We start from the raw sequence: 25,924 nt of genomic DNA on the forward strand, positions 1-25,924 counted from the left end.
ACCACTATTGTACTGTGGATAGATTTTTGTACAGCAGTTTTAGGTGGAAGGTGTTTTGATATGTGATTGCATCAGAGGCTGGTAGATGCTGAGCTTGAACTACTCCATTTACGAGCTTCCCAACCTCAGGAAGCAGTTGCGTAGTAGCCATTACCCTTTGCTTTGAGCTCTCCACATTACTTTTTGTTGTGCATTGATTGTTTTCATTTCTTATTTTGAAATTAATGAAGTATCTATTACATCAAAAAGTTCAAATACAAGATTAGAGGAAATTGGTGATCCCTATAAGCATGTCCCAGTTCTGTTTATACTTAAGCACAAAACACATGTGATGGCTGCCAGCCCTGCAGTAGTGAGATGAACCTTGTCCCCCCACACTTCTCCTCTCCCTTTGTCAATCTAGGATCTCTTATGTTTACTCTGGTGTCCCCGTCCAACGATTTTGACAGTCCCGCCAGCAGGTGTGGACGTAGATGACAGCCACTAGGCAGTGCCCCAATAATCCGTGAGTGCTGCTGTCGCCACCACTGTGCTATGTGCAGGTGATGCTCACTGCACCAGCCTATTGGCACTCCTGGTGATTCTTTAAAGCCAGCAGTGCTGGGGCTCAGACCGTAGTTGTGTTCCGACAGCACTCATGATCATATTTCTATTCATTATTACTCATAATTGCTCTTGGTATCCGAATTGGTTTCTCTCTGTGATTTTAGTATTTTGCCTTGTGGTCTGTGTTGTCAGTCATCCTTGCTGTGTGTGTCTGCAGTGTACTGATGATTCCCTGGTGACACTGTCAGCCGGTGTGCTTCGGTCTCACTCAATTCTGGTTACTATATTTACACTTGTAGCCAACTGCCACATGAAAATGTCTGTACTATATTACTACTACTACTACTACTACTACTATTGCCACTGCCACTAATACTATTATTTATTTATATCTCTCTTCATGTTCTTGTAAACTGTTGGGCCTTAATTGTCACTAGACAAAAATCACCTGTACACAACATATTCACAACCCCATTGTCTCCCTATCTCACATCCTTTGCTATCCTCCTACGAAAATATCACAGTCCTTTTTTTCCCTCTTCTGTCAGATTTGTTTATTTATTTGTGAATTTTTCATCTTATTCTCTTTTCTATCCTGCTGCTCTGTATCTTGTTACTTTAATTACAGGTTCATGCCTTGTACTTTTATCCATTTTTCTTAATCCATATACTTTTTATCTGTTTCCATTCTCCAACCTACCCATTCATTTCACCATATTACTTACTTTCTCATCTGTTTCCACTCTCCAGTCTTTTCATTTTCTGCTTCATGACTTGAGCTGATCAGCTATTTGCATGATTCTGTTTGACAGTTCTTTCAGTTAATGACGTACATTCATTCTGTCCAGTGTAACCAATTAGGCACTCACATTTTGTTATGTGAATATTTAGGCTGTATGTATGTTTACATTTAAATATGAAACCTGCTGTACAGTACTCTTAAGTTTTAGATGCATGTCTTGCATGGCACATGGCAGAGTATTGAATATTCACATTGCTTTTGGGTGATTGGGATGTGAAATATATATACCACGACAATTTCCACTTAACAAAGAATTGAGTCACACAGGGATAAGTGTTAAATGTTCTAATATAAAATGTATTAAACAATAAATCAGTCATTCATATAATGATGTGAGGGCTAAGTAATAAGTTCTTGATCTGAACACAGAGATAGCATTGATATCAGTGGAATTTGGCTTTTGTTTTGTTTATTGCATGTTGTGCAATAACTCATATCAAACTGAGAAGTGGAATAGTTTTGTGTATATGGATTTTTAAACAACTGTCTTGTGTGGGTTTTGTTAAATTTGCTAAACTGAAATGCTGTGCCATCATAAAATTCTTTATTTTGGATGATTTTTTGCCACTGGAAATTTTTCCGTAATCGTTGAAGATTCGTAAGAATTCCCCTTCTTCAATTTCAACAGTTGATCGTAAGAAGTCCCCGTCTTCAATTTCGACAGTTGAGAAATAAATAGCAATGTAGATAATCACATACAAATGAACATATCGATAAACACAAATGAAAATATGTATAAAGTGTGCAATTTTTAATTTTACTATCATTAATTAATGATGTAACTGAGTATGTGCACTGATTTGTTACTGTGAGTGTATGAGATCTGAAACACCTGCTAGAAATGTAACAGTGGAAGCAGGTGGCATGTCATATAAATAGGGAAAGTCGATTTCATGTAGCAAAAAGTATTTGGATAATGTATTTTGGAATGCTAAAGAAATTCTTATTACTATCACTAGTAATAAGAATTTCTGTAGCATTCTAGAATACTGCACTAGTCTTGTGAATCAAACAGATGGGAAAAAATGTGAGGAGGGACCTGGATAACAAAAGAGGAGAAAATCTGGTGTAATAACAATCTACATGATCACAAATGTATAACAAGGATGGATTTGAATTATGTACATTTGTAGCGTCCACCCTATTAACTAGATTTTGCAATCCCCTCATTTCCAATTATTCCCATGTCTAAGGGAAACTGTCTCCCTGTCTCGCATCCATTGCTATCCTTCTGCAAAAATATCACAGTACTTTTTTCCCTCTTCTATCAGTCTTCAGATTTTACACACATAGAGAAGTGGAGGGGTGGGATTGCTTCTTCCTATAATGTGATGTATCAAAAAGTCATCAGTCTGTGATGAAGCACCACTAATAAGAATAAAAATATAAACTGCCACCTCATCTTACCAGACATTTTCAGGTAACATTGTATTCTTTTAAATTTCTTACATTATGATTGCGGATTTCTGTATTTTTCTGATTATTTTAGCAATCAGTTCCCTTTTAAAAATTCAATGTGAAAGAAATGGTGAAGTTGTACATATTCCAAAACTGCTTGCATCGAGTATGTAGCACACATAGGGCATGGTTGCAAGGGAGTGAACAAAATTTGGTTGTGATTTTAATGTATGTTTAAGGGAGACTTAATCACATTAAATTTTAAACTGGACAACTACGTCACATTTCAGTGGATTGGATGACACTGAAGAAATAAATATTTAAAAAAACTGACATACTTTTCTTACTTTTACCCTGTTATGTTACATTTTGGAGTAACTCCACGAATCTCGAAGAAGTTTATGGAGTGCAAAAGTCTGTAATGAGACTCATTTGTGGTGTAAAACCATCTTCTTTCTGCAGAAGCACAAACAGAAAAAGACTCTCTGTGGACAATAGTGTCTATTACAACAAGAAAACTTTTCGTGATCTTTGAAGGAGATTGAACTATGGATAGTACTTCTTCATGGGATTAATATTGCAACAGTGACTACTGGTGAAATATATGGAAGAAACAGCCAGTCAGTAAGGGAGCTGGGAGGGTTAAGTAAAGGTTTCTATAACACAGAAGATCCTGGCAAATACAAGAGAGATGGTCACCCTACATCCACATAACAGAATAAAAAAAGTCAGGAAGTTCCTTCATCAGTAAAGAGAGAGAGGGGGGGGGGGGGGGGGGGGGGGAACAGGGAGATGGAGTGAGAGAGGAAAAGTGAAATGGGCAAAAGGATGTGAAATGCCCTTTCTATCCCAGGGCTTGAAATACACAAATTAAAATGAGTAATGCGTAGGTTTAAAACCCTGAAAAGTATGTGAAACATTATTAAATGGAAGAATGTCAATAAATTAGGAAAGTGGGGCTGGAAAAGACAGGTAGGTTGAACAGTACATGAAGTATCATGTCACTAAGCAGTAGGAAATGAAGATTCAACAAAATGAGAGACAGTAGAAAGAAGGGAAGAAATTATGGTAATAGAACTCATCAACACTACAATTAACCCTAGGAGACAGACAGAAAGGAGATGTGTCCCTCTCAGTCCAGAATACTTAGTAATCTCTTCTTATATGAGTTCTCCATTTCTTCATTTTTGTCCAATTGTATGTTGTAAAATAAATGTTCAAAGATTTGAATTTTTTCTTCTCTTGGGTGTTGCTGTTTGTTGCACTTAATGTTTTTCATCTTCCTCACAACTCTGCACCAAGAAAATACTGCATTTTTCCTCTTTCCTGGTTTAAAATCTCTCCCTTTTAAGAGAATGTTGTTTTAGCAATCTACATCATTCAATCATGTCATGTTTTCATCTGAAGAATAGGACATGAGAAGCTATCAGAAACTGTGACATCCTAATGCCTCTTCTTGTAGCACCAGAGATGAACAAGAGTGACTAATTTAATGGTGTTGGTGTTTGTAAAAGAGACAGTGGTATTTGTGATGGTGGTCTTTGTAGAAGAGACGGTAGTGGCAGTGTTGGTGCTGATGGGGGCACAGTAGGTGACAGCTCTACTTCTCCTCTCATCTATCCATTTCGTTTGTTTATTAATGACTGTCAGTAAATTTAATTCGAGGTTATTCTAATTTTTTGTGTATGTTTATAAATTATTTTTGGCTCCTTAACTTTGTTATGTGTACCTTTCACTTTCTTTTGATAATGGGAATCTAGTATGTTGTATAGTGAAGAGAATATGTCAATATTATAGTCTGTGAGAGTGAATTGCAGTAGTACAATTATTATATGGCGTAACAGATTATCTGATCCTACATACAATTGCTTTATCAGTTCAATATTTTCATCTTTATTTCCCATTTTAAAATTTAATAGTTACAGTTTCTCAGGACAAAAGTTAACAAAATTTGTTCAGGCTTTATATTTACAAATTAATGTTACAGCTATTATAATAATTAGTTGTAATGCAAAAGATAATTCTTGGCATTTACCATCAATGCCCATGTATTTAAGCATTTCTACAAATTAGGTAAATATGCCCAGTGTGAAAATCATTTCCGTGTGAATAAATATACTCACACCACATGGAAGGGCCATAATTACTGAGCAAGAATTCCCTGTGTCAGTGCAGTTTCTCGTTTTGAAGCTAGTACTACATCACTTCTGTGAAGCAAATTACTGGGATTTCTAATCGTGTTGATAAATTTGTTATATGAATTTCATTTTGTACACACCCGTCAAAGCAACTGTTAGTCACTGCAAAGTTGACCTGCACTCTTGGACTTTCATAAGAGTAATGACTGACAAGTATTCAGCTAACATCAACAAGCCTCGTTACTGCTAAGCTTAAAGACTAATATTTAGTGCATGCCACATGTAGTTTACCCACTGGTCTTGCTTACTGTTTATTCAAGCCTGACGAGGAGAATGACTCAGATGGAGTTGGGGTTACATACAGGCCAAAATCTCAAATTCGAAACTGTCTGGGTTGCGTACAAAACCAGACATCTGTGGTGAGTAAATCAAGTGTTTGTGATTGTTTCAAGGCACCTGCTGCTTTTTGGCTGAATATATGTGTGTGTGTTTCCTTGCTTTATATGTGAGAACATACTTATAAAATTTTCTTTGAAAATGAGTCCACAGTTGCTAGAAATTTTTGAAATTACTCCACAATCTTCTGCTACTGTCAACTTCTTGGTTTATTCTCATTTCAGTTTTACAATTTGAGCCCTAAACTAAGCAGTAACTGTAGATACGTGTTATTTAGACATACAATAACTGTGAATTTAATCTTATGGCATGATGTCATAACTCTGTACTAAAAGCTTGTATTATTACTGGACAAAAGTTATCTATCTGTGTACAGTTTCTCATATCGAAGCTAGTACTGCCTCATTTTTGTGGTGCAATTTCACTGATATTACATTACAGTTTTAGTTATATTAACTATATTGTTCTCAGGACATGTATTTGCATACAAGACAGTGCAAAAGCCACCATGGAAATATTTATGCTCTCAAGTTTGATGATTTTGCATCATAATTTACATTTAGTGTACTTGAAAATGGGTTGAGTTTGAAACCGTGCAATTATACTGAGAATAAACCAAAAAGCTGGCTGTTGCAGTTGGCTATGGAGTCTACCAAAAATACTTTCTTAATTTAATTCATTCTGTAGAGACTGGCTTAGAAACTGGGAAATATCACATGCTTATTGAAAGAGTTTGGGCAAAAGGAATGTGATGCGTCATTAGCTTTTTGTTTCATAATATTTTGCAGTACCATTAGCACGTGGTGTGATTTTTTTATATTATTATTATTACTATTTGGTATATGTATGTGTATTTAATGTTTCCTCCTCAAATACACAAGTGAATTTACGGGTCTCTGGGTTCTTATTACATAAATACTAACACTACTTTCTTGTAGCTAGAGATATCTAATAAAAGCACAAAATCAATTGGATGTTCATTCAGTGGAAGATGCCAACTGACTCATTTAATAGAGCAAATGTAAATATGATCCCTCCTTCAGCTTGAGCTGAACTTCAGGAGAAACTAACTTTCTACACTGGTAACAGTTTTCTGGCTGCCCAAATAGTTATTTCCATAACCAGATGTAACATAAAATTGTCTTGAAGAAATTGTCATTGTTGTTGTGGTCTTCAATTTTAAGACAAGTTTGATGCAGCTCTCTGTGCTAGTCTGTCCTGTTCAGACTGTTTAATCTCTGCTAAACTACTGCATCCTACATCAATCTGAACTTGCTTATTGTAGTAATTCCTTCATCTACCCCTACAGTTTTTATCTCTACCCTTCTTTTCATTAGCAAATTTGCTATTCTTTGATGTGTCAGGATATGTCCTATTACCAATCTCTTTATCTGGCCAAGTCCTGCCATAAATTTATTTTCTTCCTAATTCATTTCAGTATCTCTTCATTAGTTATTCTATCAACCAACATAATTTTCAACACTCTACAGGAACACCAAACTTTGAAAGCTCTGTTCTTGTTCTGCCTGAACTGTTAATCTCCCGCATTTCACCACAATACAAGGCTACACTCTACACTTCAGTTTACATCCATACCCTCCAAAGAGGGCTACCAATCTTCTGGCTTTTTAGGGACATGTCCAGTTTTTCAGTGCGTTTTTTAATGCCTGTCTGGAATTTTTGTTTTTTAGAAAATGTCCGGCTTTTTGTTATTGGAGGTGCATATTATCATCTGATGAAATTCACTGTAGTGTTACTGGACTGAATTATAAGGTACACACATTTGGCTGTATATTTTTTCGCAAGGTCTGCTACAAATGACATAATTGTCAGAGAGATGTTGCATTCATAGTTGATATATACAATATCTCGATTCATGGTATTGTATTTTCTCTGGCATTGTCTCGATATTTTCACAGTCAACATAGATGATACCTCGAGTCAAGATATTGTAGTTTGTATAGCATTGCTGTGATATTTCCATGCTGTGAAACAAAAGCTTGTTAGTTATTATCTGATTTGAAGTATGTTGTCTTCTAAGTTAAATAATAGTGGCAGCAGAAAAAGGCAGTGCAAGTTCTCAGACAAAATAAAAGCAAACCACAAATGCTTTGTATTTGGGCAAAACAAAAGTGAAGCTAAATGTGCAGTGTCTGATTGCTACGTTAATTTGGGGAACAAGGGCTATGAACTTGGAAAGACATCTTTGCACAAAATACCTAGAAAACTGGGTGCAGCCAATGGAAGAATTCAAGTTCTTCAAATGACTTAAACAAGAAGACGTAAAGAATCTGTTCTTTGATAATATTCTTCCATGTCTTCAGGTCTTACAAACCAGAAGTGTGAAAATAGATTATTTGAAATGGTTTGACCAATTCTGCAACATCAAGAATTGTGCCAAATCTATGGTCCTAGAAAAAAACTCTAAGCTAGGCCAACAGTGGTGTCCTTTGTTTAAAAAGTGCCAAAATGTCAAACCATTTTCTGAAATTTTGAAAATTTGCCAATTTTTCTTTGTGGTTCTTGGTAGCAATGTATCTACTGAATAATTTTTTTTTCCGTTTGTTGACAGATTCATTGAAATTAATTTTACAGGTCAAGTTTAGTTCCATGGATATGCCTTGTGCAGAATTTTATAGCTATATTCTTCATGATAATAATTGAGATGTTCTCTCAGCAGTACAGTCTACTGAAAAATATACTTTCAAAGGGTACACTACTGAAAAATACTAAAAATTACTTCAAGATGATTGTATTGTATATGCAACAATTATATTGTTTAATACTATAGTACAAGTTACATTCCACATGATCAATGTTTTCAGAATTCATGATAGATGGCATGGCAGATGTCATGCTGTTCAGTATACCTCATAATTTATGAGCTGGTAATACATTCTAAGACTCTATAACAAATAGATGCCCTAGAGTATTGGACAGTAGTTTTGTGGGTCACTTCTGCCACCCATATTGTACTGTAGATGGGTGTGACCTGTACATTCTGGGCATGTTTCTAGTTTGAGAGATTTATGGTGTGTTATGGTTAAAAGACAAGCTAACTCAGCCACAAATTGAGTGGAGAATCTGATAGGTATTCCATCAGTCACTGGGGTAACTTCACCTGTTTGTCAAAGCCACTGACACCAATATGCTTTCCAGTCATTTTTGCAGTGGTAGGAGTTTCTGGTCTCTAACTTTGGTGATGCTAACATACTTTATGTGAAAGATCTTCCAATTATATTCTGCTAATATAGGTATTGAAGACTTCACACTTTGCTCTCCTGACAGCCAAATAAGTTTCATTCAGCACCACTCTATAGCCCTGTTGTTTGTTTTATACCTACTGCAGTCTGTGTCTCTCTAGAAGTTTCTTTACAGTGACTGCATATCATGGAGGATCCCTCCCATCATGAACTGTATGTTGTGTATCATCAGCTATTCTTTTTAGCGTGAGCCATAGTTCCTCTATATGCTTCTGCCATGACCTAAAAGTTTGAACTTCCTCATTGAGAAATGACACTCTGTCCCTTTATCTAGATTGCTGAACATATAAATCTTTCTGCTTATTTTAGCTGTACTTTGTACTCTGGTAAACATCACTGCGACTGCTGCCTCGTATCTACTGATTCCAGTTTCAGTGTATACTTTCTCAAAAGAAAGTCTGATCTGCTTGTTTCCATTAAATCCAATAAATTTCTGTCATAAGTAAGCTTCAGAATTGTCTGTTATTGATAGTTTCCAGAGAAGACACTCAGTAAAAAGTTTTTTTTATTCCAGTCTTTGATCACAATATACAGTCCTTTGACAATGGCTGGTTTGAGTCAGTAATGACCATTTTAAGATCTTATGCCTCCCTGTCCCCATTACAGTCTCAGCATAAGAGCCCGCCCTCCGCACACCACAGAACCGCCCTCTTGTGCAGCTTAGTAATACTTGTAAAACAATAAACTGGTAGCCAAGATCACAGGAATTCTTTTTATTCCATGATTACCGGATTCAGCGAAACTAAAGCCACCATCATCGGATCTTAGGACACATTCAGGTTACAACATCAAGGCATACAATGGTGATATTAATAGTTGCCTATAACATGCAGGCCTTACAAAATTGTTGTAAGTAGCACATAGATGTCCAAGAGAGATGACATTATAAATGTTAAGTGTCTCCATCACATACAAGTGCAAGCTAGGTACTAGGTACCAGGTAGTACAATTGATGTAGATTTACTGAATCAAACTGGGAAGGAAAGAAATTTATGGGACAACTGAACTGAAAGAAGGTATCAGCTCATAAGACACGTCCTGATGCATCAATCTGAAGTCAGTTGGTTAATGGGAGCAAGTGTAGGGGCATCAAAATTACAGAGGAAGGGTGTAGGGTGCAGCACTTATGCAGAGATGAATGTGTTTGAACAGGATGAACTAGCAAGGAGAGCAGCTTCAAACAAGGGTCAGATTAAGGACCACAACAACAATATCAACTGTACCTGTCTTTAATGGCTTCATTTCTGAATAAATTTTCCCATGTGTACTATGGTCTCTTCAAATTTATACTTGCACTGAAAACCACACCCAGAAGAAATGATCATGCTTATATTCCTACCAGTGTGGATGTAGTATATGGAATTAAAGTTATCCATTGCCTAACACAACAGATCAAGGGAAAATAAAAAAGAAATATAGACTGAAAAGAATAACTTCAATATTGTTGCCTATTTCCCATTTTTACATTAGTTTTGTATATCTCATTTGGCATGTGTACTGTTACATTTGGCTTGTTTTCTTTTTCATCCTCACACATAGTTGGATCTCTAAAAAAGTGAAGCTTCTCATATTCAAGGAATATGGAGGCAGGATTTAAAATCATTATTACACTTCTTTTCAAGTGGTTTCTATACCACAATAGCCCAGTGTGTTAACACTGTTGATAAATGAATTTTTGATTAACAGTATAAGTAAGAAAAATAGTGTTTAACTTCACTAGAACATTGAATATCAAATACAGTCGCAGAGCACTGGTAGCTACTATTTCTGTCACGGAATTTCTGCTAAATGGCCTCTTGAACTTTTTCGACGATCTTCGTCAGAATTTGATTTACAAGTGAGATATTGATAGTGAAAAATTAGTACAAAAATTTAGTAATTCATTGAATATTGTCTATCCAAGCTCATTCTTGATAAGACATCACAGACATAACTGTCTGCAAAACTCATATGGAGTTAACAAGAAAAACATAGTATGAAACCAATATGTTACTGTACTACTAGCTGAGTAAGCAGAGAATGTGGGAGTTGACAATCCATAAAATAGTTATTAAAAGTACGAGCAGGGTATAGGTGAATGTTCAGAGAAGAAAGTCAATTTATCTTCATCTTTCTTCAATCTTGGCAACTATTCTCTGACTTAATTATGACCTTCCCTTTTACACCATTTTACTAACTGTTCACAAATTTTTCTGTCTTTTGATACAGATCTTTGTTTGGCTTCCATTCTTGCCCACTATTTTGTCTCTCCTGGCTTTCAGTATCAACTTTTCCAAATCTCTATAAATTTTTCTCTCCTCTCCTCATTTTTTATCATATATCATGAAGAGGTAACCTTATTTTCTTCAAACTTGAGATTTATGTGTCTTGTTTACTGCTTTATTCTTACATAGAATTTCATTAAATTTGTATGTTAAGAATAAATTTTCAGCTTTCATTCATATTGTTGCTTTTTGATTTTACACTATTTGTAATTAATTTGTCTGCTACCTCATTCATTTAGGTGCAACATGAGACATATGAATTGTCTGAAAGATCAGTTACACTGTTTTTCATTCTCAATAAGTTTGGTCTCAAGTAACTAACCCCTGAAGAAAATTTCACATTGCATTTTTATATGTTTCATCACTCAGAGAAACTAACAGAAACGTTTAAACTATTAATGTATTCATACTGCTGGGACCAGAAGCTGATCCAAGATCTGTTTCTAATTTAAAGGTATTATACTGTGACCGTAATACACAAGGAAATGTGCTGTTGTTGTTAAGTGAGTCTTGATTAAGAATCTACACATGCACTCTGTGTTTCACATCTGTTTAACTGCATAAAAACTCTGCTTGTATTTACCAATGTCACCAATAAAAGGATAAATAAACTGGAATCAACAAAAATTAAAGGATGCCAATTCAACTACTTATGGATGTTTTGAATTTCAAATAATATTATAATTTATTTAGGTGTCAGATCCTTTTACAACAAAGAACTTTGAATATTAAAGCTTTTCTAAGCAAGAAATCGAAAATGACAAAGATATACTTTGTTCAGATTCACAATGTGAGTGACTTTTGCTACCAAACCAACTTATTACACTAGTTGCAATAGAAATAAATACTGATTATTCTAGAAATGTCTTGACACTTGAAAAGGATGCTAGTATCAGTAGTTTGCTACCCCTGTTAAATATTTGTTACCGTCATTAGTTTTCTACCCCTGTTTAACATGAGTTTGCTGAATACATTGTATTTATACATAGTTTGTGCATTATATTCTTTGCATGCCCTATAACTCCTTTGTTGTGCCCACATTCGGAGCTTCAAGACTTTGTATTAATGCAGCTAGATGAGCTATTGGTTTTCCTCTACAAATGCGGATGACTGACTGAATTCTGAATTAGTACTTCAGCTTGATTTCGATACGAATTTTTCATTGAATTGTAAACTGAATCACTATTCCAGAAACAAAATCTAAAATAAAAGATCAGTTTAGGTACTTTAGTATAAGTGTACTTAGGTTGAAATTGTTGAGTTACATTAAAAACCCATTTACAGCTTCTTTGTTGTCTGTTTCTTGACATTCAATCACAAATATTTTATATGTTTTAATAAAATTAACTTTTGAGTTGGGTGAATCGCATGCAAAGAATTTGCTGGAGATGGTATTATTTCATAAGTTCATAAAACTGCAAGGGATCAAGACTCGTATTACACAAGACATTCATACTTAACAATTTTCCTAAGGTTATAGAGCAATGGGAGAAGGGTAAAAGAAGATTAAGAAATGAGAAACTTTTTTTTCAGATTGTGAATTGTGTGGAGCTTTCAGACTGTGAATTGTTTAAAGAACTAGTCAATGATAATCATCATCTTGTATTCGAAAATTTTGCTTCATTTTATCTTGCCACTTGCTGTATTATTCTGTAGTAGGAAATAAAAGTTTAGCATTTTATTTCACTTACAAAAATGCTTAATGTTTACACAATTTATTTAAAGTTTTTAAAATAAGGGGGTGTTATAACTTCCACATTAAGCTCTTAGACTTGGCCACTTAACTCATAACTGGATAAGATCAAATATTGACGTTACGTTTCTTGTCAAAGTTGTTACTAGATATGTTAGTGGATGTAACATTCGTCCATACTTTTTGCATACAAAAATCTGTTTTTAGTATACGACACTCAAGTGTGGATAGAGTCAATAGTGATAAACATTTAGTCTAGTTTGTTGCACTGATCTTCATTTCAGTACATGCACTTTCATTTGTTAATGCAGTTTAGTGCAGTTAGCTCACCATGAAATAACAGTTCCTGGATTTAAATATGTTTCAACATCAGCTTTTCTATATTAAAATGCATTCACTTTTTAAACTGAGTTTGTTGCCAACTAACCATCATTTTATTCCATTGGAGTTTGATTCCATGAGCAGCAAATAAAATTGTTCATAGTTATATTTCCCGATATTCAGTTTTGAACTGATAAAAAATACACAAACAATTTTTCCCAATAACACTGTGGTTTTTAAATGACATTCCATTGCTCCATTATTTGAAAGCAGTCTTTTATAATCCTCCCGAAGCATAGATTGACAGGACAGTGCCATTTTCCACACTGGAAAACAGATATTGGTATGAATTCATAATTAGTATCATCTTAATCCTGACTTTATTTTTCTCAAACTAATTCTTCATGAAAGTTGTTGTTCAGTGGTGCACACTGTTGCTGGGTCCTGATAGACAACTTTCCCAAATATAGGTAGTTATTCAATGAAACTTTTATTTTCTGCTGAACAATCTAGACATTTTTCATAGTGATTTTTCTGGCTCCTTGTTCTTTTTCTCATTTCCTTTTTAATCTTTCCCACTTTTGTGCCTCTTGGTTTAATGTTTCATGTTCTTGCAACCTCTTTTCTCTTCTGTCTCTTTATTTTAATTTCTGGGCATTAATAAAGTTATTTTTCAATTTAGGTTGATACTCTGAGCAACTAATCATTGTTCTCTAGCTTCTTAAATTCCCAAATCAAAGCAGCTATAGACTATTAAATACAGAGGGCAAGTTGAGAGCAAATGACCTAGAGAAAAACAAGATAAATTATTTAATTTTATAAAATTAGTTACACCACTAGTTGGTATGAAACAAATGGTTTAAGGGTTTTGTGAACACAGTTAAAAAGAGAAATTTATTTCTCAACATAATTTCTGTTGAGCTCAGCATTTTTGTTCCAGCACCATTCAATGTTGTTTTTGTCCAAGAAGTTTATTCTCACATCAGCATAAATATTCATTTGCATCACAGATAATCTTTTTATTCAACAAAAACCTCTTGCCTCCAAGCCATTTTTGGAGCTAAGAAACAGAAAAAAGTTGTAAATAGTCTTCACGGGTTTGGCACCGGATCACGTTGTGCAAATTCCACAATATTTCATCGGAGCAACTGTCCAACATCTTCAGGTGGTTCAACCTTGCTCACAGCTAGGTACAACTGATGGTATCTGCACACCAACGCCCTGTTTTTAGAACACGCGCGTGAAGAATGCCCAGCCACAGAAATCGCGCATGCACAGTGATTTGCCCTATTCAAACTCCCTCTGCCGAAAATCACAGAGCGGCTCATCCACATGTGCGCTGTATGCTGTGTTTGTCAAACGCATCAGGGCATCGGTGTGCAGATACCGTCAGTCGTTCCTAGCCATGAGCAAGGTTGAACCACTTGAAGATGTCGGACAGTTGCTCCGACGAAATATTGTGGAATTTGCACAACATGATCCGGTGGCAAACCCGTGAACACTATTTACAACACATCCGCTGGGAAAGCTTGAAGAGTCACAAAAAAAAGTTACTGTGTGTCAAATTAAGGGAATATATAAGTGATAACTGGTTTGAAGCCCCAACTCATGCACTTGCAGTTTCACAATGGCTGTGTCCTTAGATGACAACCGTTTTGATTTCTTAGATGACAACCATTTTGAATTTTTTTTTCAGACGACACTGTACACTTTCACATTTGAGAAATTTGCTGTTTTGACTACTGTTTGTTTTTTGGTTATTATACTGGATTCATGTTGCACGTATTGTCACACAATGATGCCAGAAGGCCATCAAATGATACCTGAATTTTCCTAGAGCCAAATTTGAAACGTTCTTCAGTTGGAGGACTTGGTTCACAATACTGTGTATTTGCATCAACATAAAATTTGTAGTTCCAAAAATGAGCTCAGGAAAGGCAATCTCTTCCATTTATATCTGACGCCAAGAATTGTTCAGGAAAGTATTTTAAGAATGAAATTTTCATATAGACTAGTGGTAAAATAGCAAAATATTCTTGAGCAAGAAATAGCCACTGTGTTATTTTGGTTCCATACAGTGTACTGAAAGTTTTTATATTCTCGTAGATGTGTACTTGATCTTTTGTGGTGTAGAGCATGGTAATGTATAATATATTTGTATGTTTCTTGTTTGGTAGCATTGCTTGAACAATAGAATGCTGTATGCTGAATGATACTGATATTAGTAGCAGATATTCACCGTATGTAGCCCAATAACAGTTTATTAACTGTTATGATTAGCATGAAAATAAACAAAATTTTGTAATTCTAGAATCATCATAACACATTTCTCCTTCTTAACTATTTTATGGTAATCCTGCAGTGATAAGCGTTCCTTTCACTACTAAAACTATTCTACGAATGTAAATTGTTTGATACAAATAAATAACATATTATTAGTCTTTACTATGAACTTCAATACTCATCATCACATTCAGTTATTTTAATGATTTACTTGTTTCTATCAACAGTGTTCCATAAATTTAGTGGATGAAGCTCGAGATAACCACACACAAATGATTGAACGTGCTGAAATTGCAAATTTGGTTCGCTCCAGAATGGAAAGCCTAAATCTGCCCAGTATAGATTATGATGATGTCAGTGAGAAAAGGAGTAACTTGTCTTATGTAATTATCAACCCAAGCTGTGATCTCAAACTTGAAGAAGGAGATATTATGTAAGTGTATTTGTTGAAACATATATAACAAGGAAGAAGCAGAAGTTAAATATAAGTTCCCTACATGATTGCAGGTAGACATAACCTGCAGTCAATAGATAGGCTGTGTATGCACATATGTAACAGCTTAAAAAATTGCATGATTGTGTGCGCCCATCTACAAGATGCAAGTCAGTAGTTGCCTTTTCTTGTTTTTGTTTGTTATTTCAGTCCTGTAAATTCCATTATTGCAATATTACAAGGACAGAAATTAATTTGAAAACTGCCATGAACTGTGTAGAAAATATTGTAGTGTGCCCAGTTCACACATCCATTGTAAAATAACTCAGGTATAAATGTCAGTTCCGAGTTCAGAGTTTTCATTGGGAATGAAAGAAAAATGAAGAAAGAGAATTCAGATCTTTAAGAAAACAGTGTAGAAAAAGGAACACTGGCATATAATGTAGATAAAATGATGGGGAATGAAATAGGTGGGGTGGGGTTCAGGGTAGGAAATGAGGTGGCATAGACTTAATTTAAGATAACCAAACCGTGCTGAGCAACATACTCTGAAACTGGAAGATCATGCATTTATTTGGTAGTAGCTTGATGGTGGCCATATATACAAGTGAACAACTGGCTGGGGCTATACCTATTATAACATTGCAAAAACACAGTAGTAAAATTCCCACCAACAAACATTTAATTTGTTTTCATATAAAGGCAAATACAGACACACTGAATGACATAATTATAAGTTCACACAAACGAAATCACTAAGGCACAGCCTAACAGTAAAGTGTTCCATAGTCATGAAAACACTAGTGTGGCTGAGGGCTTGGTGTGCTGGCTTATATATGGCTGTCTGCACACAGCGCAGCATTTGCTGCACCATCTATGCCAAAGTCAGGCAGCCTCTTTAGGCTGGCTGTGGAGGTGCTTGCTGTTTAATTGTGTGTGCTTACAGTATAGGTTTAGTCTTCATTGGAAGAGGATAGCTGCTGGAACAGGTGTCATGATATCACAGGAGAACCCAGGTGGAACCCAGAATGAATATGGCACAGGAGTCATAGGAGGCATGGACCACGGCCTTGTCAATGATGGACAACTACTGGTATCTACTTAAGGTGCCAGCCAAACCCACAGGTCTAGAGCTCAGACAGAACTGCTGTGAGTTAGGTGTCAGTGAGTCACCGGGCTGCAGCCAGAGCAGATGAAGCAGCATAAGGGGCTGGTGGCCATGAAGCAGCTCCACCAGGCTATGGTCGCCAGCTGGAGGGAAACTATTGGAGATCAAAAATCTATCAAGGGATTCCTTGGGAGAAGACTACAAATTGTATTTTTTCAACTGAATTTGGACGTATGGACCAGCCACTTTGCCTCCCCATTTGACTCAGGATGAAATGGTGGGGCCATAATATGCCGAATGCCACTCTTTGTACAAAAATCTTCAAAATCCTGAGAAACAAATTGCGGGCCATTGTCTGTTGCAAGCATATACGATAATCGTTCCAAAGGAAAAAAAAATTCTTTGTGGGAGCCATGGTTACTGCTGCCATGGATGTGGGCAGGTAACAAACCACATAAGGAAATTTTGAGAAACCATCAACTACAACAAGGCAATAGGACTTAAGGAAGGGACCCGCAAAATCAGCAAGAATATGCTCACAAGGAAGGGACCACAAAATCAGCAAGAATATGCTCACAGGGGCACTGTGGGGTGGGCCCTGGGGTAAGAGAGCCTGTGCTGCCACTTGATGGTTGGTGCACTGTAGGCTGGCTGACCCAACGTGCATGATGTCAGTGTCAATTCCCAGCCAAAACACATGGCGACAGGTCAGCAGTTTTGTACAGAAACACCCCAATGGTCCAGCTGGAGAAGGTGCATGACATCTCACAGCAGCGCAGACATGATCACAACCCAAGGCACTGACTCTTCAATAGCCAAAAGTAATACATCGTCAAGAACTGAGAGGCAGCGGCAGAGAGCATAATAATTAGGCAAAGCATCTGACACTTGGTCTAGTGGTTAATCTGGTCAGCCATGGAGGATCTCATGTAAGATAGGATTGGCTGTGACAGCAGCCAAAATCCAAGAACTGATAATGGGAAAACCACCCACCGTGTTTTGGTATTCAGCATCTGAATGGAAACACAACAGTTCATCTGTATGAAATGCTGGATTGGGTCAGTCAGCAATGAAGAAAGAGCGTCTGCATTACCAACTAGCACTGTGGTGAATCTCGTAGTATAGTGTGACAAAACAGACACACTGTATGTGACAGGCCACTTTATCTGGAAGAGATTCTAAAGGCTGGGAAAGAGAAACCAGCAGTTTATGATCAGTAATCTAATGAAATTTAGAGATGAAGAGGAAAACACGAAATTTTTTGAGTGCGTCTGCAATAGCAAGATCTTTTTCTATTTGGGAGTAGCGCTGTTGCACCGATTCAAGGCTTTTGAAGTGTATGCAATCAAGTGTTCAGAACCGTCTGCATATTTGTGTGAGACAAGGGCCCCTAGGACATACTGGGAGGCGTCTGTGGCCAAAACAAGATGCTGGTCTGCTTGGAAGGTAAACAAGCAAGGACCTGAGTGTTATTTTGGCTTCAGTAGGGTAAAAACACACTTGCAGGCAGTCAATTAGTGAAAAGAAGCTCCATTATGTAATAGAGCATGAAGGTGCTAAGCCGTCACAGCTGCATCAGGAAGATATTTATGGTAGTAGACAATCTTTCTGATGTTGCTAGGACACGGCAAAGCTGTAATGGTATTGACATACTGTCATTACAGCTTGAGGGGACTTCAAATAGATAGACAATAAATAGCTGAAACAATTGCAAATTACCAAAGTTAATTTCAATTGGCTGCCTGCAGCACCATGGACAAGGCCCAAAGTTTCTGCAAGTGTTCACCTGTTGAGGAAATGTAGACCACAGTATCATCCAGGTAGTTAATGCATCCTGGCATAGAGACTGTGAGTTACTTCAAAAGTCATTGGAAAATAGCAAGGGCACTAGCTGTGCTGAACGGCAGGCACTGGTATTGGTATAACCTGAGGGGGGTATTCACTTTGAGGATATGTTTGGAATCATCATCCAGAAGCAGCTGCAGGCAGTCTTCAGACAAGTCTATTTCAGAAAAATGTTGGTCCACAGAAACCTGAGCAAAGATTTCATCGTTATGGAGTAAGGGATATGTATCAATAATAGATTGTGAAATTAGAGACTTTTTGAAATCACCATAGAGACAGAGGTTTGCTGTTGTTTTTGTGACAATTACCAATGTAGTAGATCATTCACTAGGGGAGACAGGTGCGACAGCACCCAAGGATGTAAGTTGATCAAGTTCTACTTTTACTTGCTTCCTAAAACAGCTGGGATTGAGCAGGCATGAAAAAAACAGGGGCACGCTGTTAGTTTCAATGTGATGGGAGCCTTGAAATTGATAGCACACCATAAACTGTTCAAAAACAGTGCAGAAAATTCTGAGCAGAGAGCATCCAGTTATTGGTAGGGAACTTGATAGGAAACTAGATGCACTTTGTCAGAAATAAAGAAGCCAAAGTTTTTAAGATGTCTAACTCGAATAAGTTTTCAATGTTAGAAAGCCCAAAGGATGAGCAACTGATTTATACACTACAGAAGTAGAAATGTGTCCTAATATGGATATCTGTTGTTTGTTGTGACTCACCAACCAACAAGGGACAGGGGACAACACTGGTGATCCAAGATCCACGTAGGTTTGAGAATTTAACAAAGCCACTACTGCATCCGTATGTCCTTGCATTTTTAACATCTTGTCCATAATGTGTACTTCAATATAAAGTTTGTCTTAGACTAGCATCACTTGGGAAACTGTTCACACCCATATTTATGTATGATTAATATGACTTAGAATTTCACACAGACACAATATGTCCCTTTTTTATGATGGTGGCATGTCCAATGCTTTTGGCATGCTCATGCTGAACAAAGCACTAAGGGCGTGATGGGAGAGGGGCATGCAGCCATTGTAATGCTGACTGCTGTTTACCACAGCACGGCGTTACATGACATGGAGACCAGGACTGCATGGTCATATAATGGCATTCCCACTTCCCACCCCACTCTCCCATGAACAAATCGATGGTGGCTGAGGAGGAGAAGCAATGGCAACTACTTCACACCAGGCTTCTATTTGATTTCCTCCTTCCCTAGATACTTCAAAAGACTGGGCAAAGAGAGAGGGATTTTCAAATTGTAAAGTGTGTTTACAGACTTCTCTATCAAGGGCCAAGCATATTATAGCATCACAAACCATCGAATCAGCTTAACAGTCCTGATGAGCTTCAGTAACAATACACAGTGATGGCAAAGTCCATGAAGTTCTACTGCCCAAGCTCTGTATAACTGTTGTGACCGCTTTGGACAACAGTAGAATTCACCATGAGCAACAATAACATGAATATGTTTGCAATGATAATTAGAGAGCAACTGATTCATTACTTCAAAAGAAGGACTGGCAGGTTCCTGCAGAGAAGCTAGCTTACACGAAAGATGATAAACACGAGAGGAAAGAAAACCTTGCACACATTGGGGTTGACAACAACAAAAGCTTGGAAGTGTTGCTGAAGGTGGTGTCGCTATGCGTCCCATTCTCCCACAGTATCTTCATATGGAGGAAATGGAGGGGGGAGGGGGTCTGTCAATGGCGGTGAACCCTGGTGTGCTAACAAAGCTGCCAAATTGTTTAGTGCCATGGAGAAGGGCTGGTGCTGGCTGATGAGAGCTCACTGCTGTTCAACAAGAGATTGAAGAATTCCTTCCACTGCCATATTGGCCATAGTGAACTACGAAACAAATCGTGCTGCGTAGAATACTGCACTCACCACCAAAAATATTGTAATGTTGCACAAACACAATATTAAAATTCCCACCAACCAAATTTTAATTGACTTCTACGTAAAGGAAAATACAGACCCACTGTATGATGTAGTAAAAAGTACAAAAGCATTAAATCATAAAGGCACAGTCTAATAGTGAAGTGTTCCATAGTCACAAAAACATTAAGAGTGGCTGAGGGCCTTTCACTTTGACTTGTGTACAGCAGTTTGCACATGGCACAGCACTTGCTGCAGCATCTGTGCTGATATGTGATGGGCTCTTTAGACCAACCATAGAGACAAATACTGTTTAATTATGCACGCTCACTGTATATGACTACAACTATTTCCCAAAAATGCCACAAAGAAAAGTTCATATATAACATAGCTGCTTTCACAAAAAAATCTTCTGTATGGATGAGTTGAGGCACTGGGAAGAGCAGTACTACATCACTGTACTGGGACAGATGGTGAAATGCCAGATGGAACAGATTTTGGGGAAGATATTCCTAATTTCACTCCATGATGAAAGATACAATATTATGAAAAGGATAGATTGCTATTCACCATAATGGTGAAAAATAGTCTGTCCTAAACCATAATAATGTTGATGTACCTACCTGGACTTGCCATTGTTTAATGATCAAAGAAAGTCAGAGTTGTTCTCTATGGCAGTGGGTGAGTGTAATTGGAGAAGTACAACCTAGAGAAAGCGTGGCACAGTAGATATGCTCATGGACAAGGTAAGGAATGTAATCCATTTCTATGAAAGTTTTGATAATGATATTGAAAGAGGGGTTGTTCATCACAGCAGAGGTATTGTCCACCGTTAGCAAGGCTGGTGAAGCAAGTATGTAATGTGGAAAGAATTGAAGATATGGAAAGTGTTGGACTTTTATGGAATTGTCATACACATGGAGAGCAACATCTAGGAGACTGCCTTTTAGAAGTATGAGGCACTTGTTCTAGATCATTAAGATACCATCAGTGAATTTGAACTATGCAAGGGATTTAAGACTTGAGAATACTAGGAAGGATATTTCTAAGTGGAGCATGAACAGGTAGCGTGTGAGGGTGCGATGTAAGTCTTCATGTCTCCCCCAGAGGAATTCTTCATAACTACCTAAAATCTGAAGTTCCTTATATGGTTCAGACACATTGATGGCACCTTTACAGCCTATGAAAAGAAAGTTAAGAAGGTTCTGGGATCAGTGTTTTGTACAACTAGAGAGGTAGGTGGAACTGGCTTCTTGCAAAAGCACATGGTGTGCTGTTATAAATGCATAGCATTGTACTCAAGTAATGGTAGCAGAATTAATCTTCATTACTTGTCTTTCTGATTACATGTGATTATTGCCAGCTGGTTTGCGACCTTTGGAGCCACAATGTCATCTGCAAATGATGAACACTTTGGTAGCAACGATATTAGTAGTTCAAGCCTGAAAATTGAAAACATAAATATGTGTTACAAAACTTAATGTTAAACGTAGGAGCAAAGAAGATCACTTACTGAATAGCAGAAGTGGTGAGTCACTGACAGATGCACACAAAAGAAAACTTGCTAGGTTTTGAAATAAATATTTTGTTGAGCTGGAAAACACACATACACATACATATTTGTCCCTGAGTGGTTCTTCACTCTTAAATATTTACTACATTCTACACTACTGGCCATTAAAATTGCTATACCATGAAGATGACATGCTACAGACACGAAATTTAACCCTCAGGAAGAAGAAGCTGTGATACGCAAATGCTGTTCAGAGCATTCACACAAGGTTGGCGCTGGTGGCGACACGTACATTGCGCTGACATGAGGAAATTTTCCAACCGATTTCTCATGCACAAACAGGCAGTTGACCAGCATTGCCTGGTGAAATGTTGTTGTGATGCCTCGTGTAAGGAGGAGAAATGCGTACCATCACGTTTCTGACTTTGATAAAGGTTGGATTGTAGCCTATCATGATTGCGGTTTATCGTATCGCAACATTGCTGTTCGCGTTGGTCGAAATCCAATGACTGTTAGCGGCATATGGAATCGGTGGGTGCAGGAGGGTAATACGGAATGCTGTGCTGGATCCCAACGGCCTCGTATCACTAGCAGTCGAGATGACAGGCATCTTATCCACATGGCTGTAATTGATCGTGCAGCCATGTCTCGATCCCTGAGTCAACAGATGGGGACGTTCGCAAGACAACAACCATCTGCACGAACAGTTCGACGATGTTCGCAGCAGCATGGACTATCAGCTCTGAGACCATGGCTGCGGTTACCCTTGACGCTGCATCACAGACAGGAGTGTCTGCGATAGTGTACTCAACGACGAACCTGGGTGCACCAATGGCAAAATGTTATTTTTTCGGATGAATCCAGGTTCTGTGTACAGCATCATGATGGTCGCATCTGTGTTTGGCGACATCGTGGTGATCGCACATTGGAAGCGTGTATTCATCATCGCCATACTGACATATCACCCAGCGTGATGGGATGGGGTGCCATTGGTTACACGTCTCGGTCACCTCTTGTTCGCGTTGACGGCACTTTGAACAGTGGACGTTACATTTCAGATGTGTTACGACCCGAGGCTCTATCCATCATTCGATCCCTGCAAAACCCTACATTTCAGCAGGATAATGCATGACTGCATGTTGCAGGTCCTGTACGGGCCTTTCTGGATGCAGAAAAAGGTTTGACTGCTGCCCTGACCAGCACATTCTCCAGATCTCTCACCAATCGAAAACGTCTGGTCAATGGTGGCCGAGCAACTGGCTTGTCACAATAGGCCAGTCGCTACTCTTGATGAACTGTGGTATCGTGTTGAAGCTGCATGGGCAGGTGTACCTGCACACGCCATCGAAGCTCTGTTTGACTCAATGTCCAGGTGTATCAAGGCCGTTATTACAGCCAGAGGTGGTTGTTCTGGGTACTGATTTCTCGGGATTTTTGCACCCAAATTGTGTGAAAATGTAATCACATGTCAGTTCTAGTATAATATATTTGCCCAATGAATACCCATTTATCATCTGCATTTCTTCTTTGTGTAGCAATTTTAATGACTAGTAGTGTACCAGAATTTTCCTTACTATATTTAAAACTTAATTGTGATCAGCTAAACCATTTACAGGCTTTGCTATTGGTGAAATGTATCTCTTAGGTTTCTGTTTACTATGATTTGGAAGTAATTTTTTTTTTATTTCCTCAGGGAGCTTTTGCTTAAAGAAAGCTATCTTTGTTCACTCTCATGCCCTTAGGACTTTATAGTTTACTGTTAGCAATATAGGCTATGGCACTGTGCAGCATTCACATATTGTTTGTATTCTTTTCTCCAGCGCTCACTAATATGATTCAATAGTTGTTGCAAAATGTGCTTTACTGGTTTTTCATGTTCCAATACAATAGTGGTCATAATATGTGAGACATTGCACTACCATTGTTCTATCTTACAATTCTATAATTTTTTGAGACCAAAACAATAAATTTCAGAGTCATCTTATTTTCTATTTTTTGTAGAATGCATTGCCTTTATTAAATCTATTTTAACATAGCTAATTTTTGTTCTAGATACATAGTACGACCCAGCCCTTTCTCAGCACAGAAGACATTTGAACGTCACAACAGCCGCCGAAAGTCAAATATTAGTTTCTGCTCTCAACAACTGGTACAACAGATGGCAAATTCTGCAGCTGGTAGTCGGCGCGGCTCCACTATTGGATTGTCTGGCTATACACCAACTCCAAGACCCCCTCCACTTGTAACAACAAAAGCAAACTCCCTTTCCCTTCCAGATAGTCCTACAGTTGCTGGATGTGCCGCAAGTCCCAGTCCTGCAGGATGCTACAGAGCACGATCCAACTCCTTACGTGTTGCTGACGATATACTCTTGCGTCGTTCAAACTCCCTGCGTCAGGGATTGGCACCCTCTGGTCCCACAAGACGAAAAAGCAGCCTAGAAGACCTAGGTTTCTCCTATGCTTCCAACCATAGCAACCCCATTAAGATAGCATTGAATGGAAGCATTGGTCTAGAGGTGACACCACCAGAAGAAGGAAGCTCACAGAGTGAAAACAGCTGTAGTAACCTTCTCAGTACTGTAGCAACTGGTCTTTCTGTTGGTGGCAGCCCTGCAGGTGGCAGTGGGAGTGTTGGCATCAGTGTCAGTTGTAACAGTGGCATATGTACCAATACAGGTGCGAGAAGTAGTGGAGGATGTTCAGGAACTGTAAATAGTCAAGGACTGGGAATTTGTGCACAGACTCCAAGTTCACTTGATGTGTCAAGCCTTGTCAGCTGCAGTGTAGACAGCTGTCAGCCTCCTCCGTCTCCCGGCCCATGTGCCAGCTCAACCCCTCTGGCTGATCCCCAACACCTACAAGGTACACTTGTATGATATCACCTTATGTGGGGGAGGAGACTAAGCAGTGTAGTCCGGAACAAGTGGCTGTAAACTGATTGCTCCTCAGCTCCACAGTGATAAATTCTGAATAAGAAAAGTATAACAGCTGAATCTACTTCAGTACCTTGAAAACTATATTGAACTGTAAGAGTCTATGTGCAAAATGAGTGAAATGGTACTGTTAGTACTTAGCTGTTGACAAATAACGACTTTCTAGTACAACTTAGTACATAAAATTAAATAGGTGCTACTTTGAGATATTTTTAATTTACTGATAAGTGAAGAAGAAATGAGTCATTTTAAAACAACATATGTTGTTTACAGATAACTACAGAAATTAGGGCATGTTTTGCTTCCTCGATATCTGTCTACTTACTCTTGTTGCACATATTGCCTCTTCAACAGACAGAGACTGTTGATATAAGCTAAGAAAAATATCAGATGGGCTAAGTAGAAAAGGAATGATTCTTCACCAGCCCATCATTTCTATTTTTCTCGATTATCATTCTCTTGGCTGATATATTCTCCGGTGTGGCACCGAATGAGTTGGAAATGGGAACAAATAGTGTGTAGCTGTAAGTTATCTTGAAGACTTTTTAGAAACTGAAAACTATTTGGTGTGCTGCATAGCAGCATCATTGCCTTGTAAATATCATCTATTACATACCATATGTATAGTGTACAGTGATATAAATAAGAGTGTGCATTTAAGTGAAATATATAAGAAGTTTGTATATTTTGTTTACTCTGTAGCAGAAATAATTCTGAAGCTTAAGACTGAAGTTGTAACTATTAAAAATATAAATTTATAATGAAATATACTCTCAAATAGCATATTATTTGGAGACAGAGCAACTGTTTTATCAAATAATTCTTAGTTTTCTTAAAATTACTTCTAATGTGGGAATCAAGCAAATATCTGTGCATAGTGTTTCTAATTGAATTACGAACTGAGAATCAGTTCATTGCTGCACTTATGTATGCAGATTGATAAAGATGTGTAGAATATGTTAAATATAACATATCATAAGCAGAACATTATGTGAGAAATATGTAAGACCTTTTTTCTTTGCTGTTCAAAGTATCTCAACAGTTTGCAGAACTTCTGCTACTCTCAATATCATTATCTGGCATATATTGCAGAACATTA

General features: G+C 37.6%; 1 protein-coding gene across 1 annotated transcript in view; it reads left to right on the forward strand.

Annotated features, from left to right (window-relative positions):
• LOC124621966 (potassium channel subfamily T member 2) overlaps positions 1-25,692 on the forward strand; it is a 700,004-nt gene extending 674,312 nt beyond the window's left edge. Inside the window, exons 22-24 of the mRNA XM_047147499.1 lie at positions 5,205-5,303; positions 15,332-15,537; positions 23,943-25,692. Coding sequence (XP_047003455.1) covers positions 5,205-5,303; positions 15,332-15,537; positions 23,943-24,768 — 1,131 coding nt within the window. The 3' untranslated portion in view covers positions 24,769-25,692. The remainder of the gene's footprint in view (positions 1-5,204; positions 5,304-15,331; positions 15,538-23,942) is intronic.
• Positions 25,693-25,924: the final 232 nt, after the last annotated feature.

Source organism: Schistocerca americana, chromosome 1, assembly GCF_021461395.2.
Source record: "Schistocerca americana isolate TAMUIC-IGC-003095 chromosome 1, iqSchAmer2.1, whole genome shotgun sequence".
Taxonomy (NCBI): domain Eukaryota; kingdom Metazoa; phylum Arthropoda; class Insecta; order Orthoptera; family Acrididae; genus Schistocerca; species Schistocerca americana.